Source organism: Macrosteles quadrilineatus, unplaced genomic scaffold (genome assembly GCF_028750875.1).
Source record: "Macrosteles quadrilineatus isolate MER2022 unplaced genomic scaffold, UCM_ALF_1.0 Scaffold_2__2_contigs__length_208266976, whole genome shotgun sequence".
In the NCBI taxonomy this organism is placed as follows: domain Eukaryota; kingdom Metazoa; phylum Arthropoda; class Insecta; order Hemiptera; family Cicadellidae; genus Macrosteles; species Macrosteles quadrilineatus.
The window spans coordinates 206608392-206614391 of NW_026542595.1; the positions used below are offsets into that span (position 1 = coordinate 206608392).

The 6000-nt window shown below is 35.0% G+C and overlaps 1 protein-coding gene across 1 annotated transcript in view; it reads left to right on the forward strand.

Moving 5' to 3' along the window:
- The window catches only part of LOC128986690 (protein argonaute-2-like), a 31367-nt gene extending 26040 nt beyond the window's left edge, over positions 1-5327 (forward strand). Inside the window, exons 16-20 of the mRNA XM_054407178.1 lie at positions 256-355; positions 1717-1911; positions 2056-2286; positions 4144-4328; positions 4973-5327. Of these exons, the coding sequence (XP_054263153.1) occupies positions 256-355; positions 1717-1911; positions 2056-2286; positions 4144-4328; positions 4973-5066 (805 nt within the window). The 3' untranslated portion in view covers positions 5067-5327. The remainder of the gene's footprint in view (positions 1-255; positions 356-1716; positions 1912-2055; positions 2287-4143; positions 4329-4972) is intronic.
- The last annotated feature ends 673 nt before the right edge of the window (positions 5328-6000 follow it).

Here is a 6000-nt window from a genome sequence, read left to right on the forward strand (position 1 = left end):
TTTTATTAGTCTTATCATGTTTTTATTGACAATGTCACTGCAATTTCTAAGTTACAATTTGCAGATGCACGTTGTATGGCAAATGCTATACTGTATTTTTTAAACGTTATATGTGACAATAAAGATTTATTTATTTACCACTTGGAAGCTATCTACCTAAAGATTAAATGCAAAAGACGTGTGTAGTTTCTAAATTTTTAGAATTTTGGAAATGGTGTGCCGTCAAAAAGTCAGTGGGTTATGTAATTGTTTCAGACCTGACAGAGTGATGGAGCTGTTGAGAGGAACAATGCTGATGGGAGCAGACGTAACTCATCCATCGCCTGATCAGAGACACATTCCATCCGTAGCCGCTGTACGTAGTCGTAGTCAACAGACCTCTACCAGCCTCTCACAGAATATGCTAGAGTCGAAAACTGTTTTGAATTTGGCTTAGTTAAAAAGTTGGAATATTTGATAAATACCCCTGCCGCAGCAAACCTGCCGACTAAGCGAATTTCCATTTGTCTGAATTGGTTTTCAATAAAATCTATTTAAATAACATTAGGTTTAACGAGTTCCTAGGTTTGCTGCTACAAGGAAACTAATAAAGTGTTTTTTAGTATAATTAAAAACTAATAGAACAAAAATAAATAAATTGAGTATAAAATAAATAAATTTTCCGAGTTTGATCAAAATATATATCCATAAACAAGCAAACTAAAACATTTTACAATATTCTCCATAATAATAACATGGGAATTTTAAATTAACAATTTTCTCCGTTACCAATAAAAGTACAAAAACACTTTGTACTATACTTAATTATTTGTTTTAAGCTCTTTTAAAGGTCTACAGAGAAATTGGGAAATTTTGTGTTTTGAGGGTCAAAATGAGAAAAATACATATATAAAAATTTGAATGAATTGTGTTTTTGGCCTCTGGGCACATCAAAATGAGAAAGTAAATCGGTCCCGGGGCGTAGGTCTTACCAAGCCACCTACGGTAGCTACTTCCCTATAGGGAAATTCGCTAAAAACAGTAGTATATTAGCATACACTGTCGGTTGCACAATTTTCAACTACATTTTTAGTGCTAAAACTGGCTATAAATTTGACATCAAAATGGAATCTCTAGTTTTCTCCATAGGCCTACTAAAAAACTGTATCCTATAAAAGCAAGGTCATTTGAGTGAGACTGTTACTGTTTTAGCTTGGCATAAAAAACCAAGTACAAATACAAAATATTTGAGAACAAGTTTTAAATCAAAACAATTAGATTTTGACGTACAACAGGTACAATGTGATATCAGTTTTGTGACAACCACACAACATCTCAGTTCCATTTTTATTTAGGACACACTGACAATAATTTTCATACATGTGATACATTCATAAGTGAATACATGTAAAATATACATCCCAAAACACAAGCTTGCGCTGGGTGAGAAGGAAACTCTTCCAGCATATACATTTTCATAAAAACACTAACTGGTAAAATAAAATAGTGTCTTATGCCATTTTCTTTTATAGAAAATCAAATCAGAGAGTATAAGAAAATAAAACATAAAGAGACATAAAACAAGGCAAATTTCTGGTTTTAGAGGTGGGACGCAAACGGTTAAAATATTGACCAGTAAAAGCTGGTAAACCTGCATCTATTAAGTCTAAAGCTACCTACCGAAAATTGTGTAGTATACAAAAAAATATGTAAAATAACAATAATGTTTATGGACAGGTTACAGCTAGTCATGACCCACTGCAATTCCAATACAATATGTTGTATCAACTGCAACCTCCCAAACAAGAAATCATCGCAGACCTGCACAAGATTGTAATCAAGCACCTGAAGTACTACAAGATGAAGAATGGACGGGAGCCGACCAGAATCATCTTCTACCGCGACGGTGTCAGTGAAGGCCAGTTTATGCAGGTGTGTACCTACTAACTTAGTGCTGGTACTCAACAAAGGTGTTTCTCACTCACTGACCTGACCACTGCAGGGCCTTCCACACAAATTCACCCTTCACCTACCTGTTTCTAAGTGGTAAATTTGATCCTAATAATATGTTTGCAGGTGCTACAAGTTGAGATGACTTGTATTAAGGCAGCTTGTCGCATGGAGCTAGGCCGTGAACTGCCTGTCACTTTCTTGGTGGTTCAGAAGAGACATCACACACGGTTCTTTCCCATCAATAAGAACGACATGGACCGCAAGGGCAACGTGCTGCCAGGAACTGTAGTGGACACTGAGATCACTCATCCGACCCAGGCAGACTTCTACTTGGTCAGCCATGCCAGTCTTCAGGTGTGCCATCTTATAATTACTGTTTCTATACCCAAAGCTCTTGTTTTAGGTTGTATGGTGGTTTGTTTATGTTCAGTTTCAACCATCAAATTCAGTTTATTTCAGTTTCATTGCATCATACGAGTTAGAGACCATAGGAAGGAACGGATTCACAATCAACCCACTTAACAAAGTGATTTTAATGGCATACAAAAACATATCACAACCCAAGCAAATGCCTTGTAGGCTATAATTTTCTTTTGTACCTACCCCCTTCCAACACTGAATCCAAAATGTCAAGAATTGACCTTAAGTAACAAAAAAGAAAGAAAAAACAGTATAGCCGTTTTTTGGGGGTGAACTCACTACTACTGATTGACGGTGGTGTAAAACTAAACTAAGTGTGCTGATTCTGCTACCAAATTAATTAATGAAAGACGTGTTGGGGACCAGAGGACGGAGATCTTTTACCCAGACCGGAAGCTTGCATAGCCAGCTTTGATTTATGCTAATACAACTAATTTACTAAAAAACTATCCTTCCAAAACCTGTGACCTAGAAAACGACTGTTAAAGAAAGATTGGTTGGTGATTGAACTACTTAAATAAGAAATACCTAACAATTAAATGAAAAGAACTATGAAAACTTCTGGGGAAGAGTGCTGCTCTAATCCTGTTACAAATGGTTCGAAGCCTTAAGCTTCGAACCGTAATTGTTAGTTCCTACATTTTATCCTATGCCGGGACGACCCTTGTAGGTCTCCCCCGTGTTTGCTAACTAGCCTGACATATTGCTTAACCGCTAGCTTATCTAATTATTGTAAACTTAGCCATTAGTAGGAATTCTAGATGAGCAGTTCCTTCTTAGACAGTTCTAGTTGCAGACCAGGGTCGAAGTGGGAAGAAGGTTGGGAAAGGTCGGTGGGGGAAGCCGTTCGCTTGCTCGCGGTGGGCTGACGATTTCGCTATGCAGCCCTGCCACACGAAGCGCTGACACTATAAGAAATATAGCGTGCCGCTATGCGTCACAACAGTTACTGTAAACAAAGATGAAATGATACATGATATGCAAGATATTTGGAAATGAGGAAACTGCCATGCCCATTAAAGAGAATTAAGTTTCAATCAAACCAGAAATCATCATTACCTCTAGAGATTGTAGCAACATCTTGACAATCTCCACAATCCCAAAAGACAAGTGTATCCTGCAATCAGGTCGAAATAACATCATCTCCCACTATTTTGAAAATACTGTGTTTAGATGAACAAATTTTAATTATGAATCGCCAAAATTCTGTTGCAAGTGTTAATACTGTAACAAAAAATCTAGAGTGTATTGATTTAACAAAAAAATAAACTATATCAGAAATCTGGCGCTCATTCTTCAGTTAAATGTTTAACCACAATTAGATTGCAAACAAGAGACGAAACAGGTTTATGAACATGACTTTTAAACAGCCTACATTTATTGTGATGGGGCAACCGGATTGGGGTGGACAAATACCTAGAACTCTTTATGGTGTAGATTTAATTATTACATCTAATTTGTAAATTATTAGTTTAATCCACCTAATAACTAACTGTCTGAAACGAACCCAACCTTTGAAAGGTAGAAGGTATTGTATTTTTTGTTTCGCTAAGCAAATCAAATTTGAACCTAATTGAAATGCACAATTTGTGCATGGGTTCCCAGGTGTTATTTCAATAGCGATTAAATCTGGCAAGTTTCAGGAAATATTTGAGTCAAAATCCAATGAGACAAAATATATTTGTTTTTTTTTAAGTCTTGGTGTTAGTTATTGCGGATGCCATCTTATGTAAACTGTTGCTGTTATGCATGTAGTGATTTGGCATTTCCATGAATGGGTTTGTCTGACAGGGGACTAGCAGGCCTACCAAGTATCACAAACTGTGGGACGACAACATGATAAATGAGGATGACTTGGAAGAGTTGACGTTTTTCCTGTGCCACATGTTCTCACGGTGCACTCGCTCCGTCAGCTACCCCGCGCCCACGTACTTAGCCCATCTGGCTGCGGCTCGTGGCAAAGTCTTCCTGGAGGGGTGAGTCACAACAATAAGTTAACTGAGTAACTGTCAACTAAATGTCAGGTATGTTAATCAAAAGGTCCACTGTCCAATCCCAAGAAATGTCAAGAGTTTTTTGGTGCTTCTAAACTGGACTCAGCTGTCCTTCATCTGGGTATTTATTTATAATTCTGACTTAAGAAACAGTATCTTGTTGACAGTAACTAAGATACACAGATTTTCTTAATCCATTCTTCACTGTGTATTAATTAACATTCAGCATAAAACATCTACCTAGGTGTGCATCGCTGTCTGAGTAATTATATGTTAATGATAAATCTACATAGAAACTAGTTGTTTTTATTGATCAAATATCATTATTACCACTAAAATCAAACTCGACTCTTAAAGAAACTGAAAATATTAAACAAATGATCCTGGCTACTGAAACTACAACTGATCTTAGTAACAAAGCCACACACATAATCTCACAGCATTCTACACTCATCCTTCACTCATATTTGGGTTAAATTGAAATACGTACCTAGTTGGCGTCCCCATCTCAATAATTGATAATGATAAATAATTGAAACTTTTATTTTGTATTGTCAAATTCACCATTGGATATTCTGTAACTCTGAATTATTTGTATTCTACTTAGACTTTCAATTGGTTTGCAGGGATCGAATCAATTTGGACAACTTGGCTATGGAGATGGAAAAAAGAACCATTCATCCCTACATCGTCAACAATGCTCCTATGTTTTTCACTTGAATTCAGTTTCTTTGAAAGTTTCTTGTAGTGGTTTTGGGGAAATTTGATATATTTTTTAGTTGCCTGGTTATGGTTTCGCTTTATAGTATTGCATTATTCATGTATTTGTTTGGTTCAATAGCTGTTAATTATTTTGTTGATTACTGGCTAAAATATTGTTTACATAAATAGAATAAATTAAATGTTTATCTCAAATGCAGCAAATTTTTTCTTGACACACAAGTCAGTTACACAATTAATAGTGTATTTTAAGTATGTCTATCGTAACATATATATAAAGAAATACAATAAAATGCTTTAGTTCTGCTATGTTGAAAATTGTATTATTTATGTAGCAATAATGAAAAAAATCTCAAATGCATTTTGAACTTGTTAACCTGTCTCTGGTGGTGGAAATAAAAAAAACTAACAGAAATTGGATAAAGTCAACAACTTGGATAAAGTTGGCTTTTGGAATGTGAAGTTGGAATCAGGTTCACTTTCATACCAAATTATTTTGACCTCTAAATGTAAGAAATGAGAAATATAAGCTCTTGAAACTTTTGAGCTTTATCGTAGATGTATAAATATTAAGAAAAATTAAAGTGGTTAATTTATATAGGCCTACGTAATTTATATGAGTGGGAAGTAAAGCAACATTTGTGGTAGTAATTATATATTTTATTATTTTTATGATTTTTTTAAAGTTTTTAAACAGTAAGACATAAAAGCACAAGATTACTTGCCACATTTAACGAAAAATAAACTTTACAATTTAGTCCTAACTAGAACAATTGGAAGGATATATAGTTTTTTTTATCATATTATCTATCTTTCTTAAGTTCAGCTTTACTGGAACTAAAATTCTAGGATGTCCTTTTTTAACAATTCTTTTGTGTGTGATATTGTGTCTGATAATATTAGTAAAACCAATTGAATACAAACCAGATAAGAA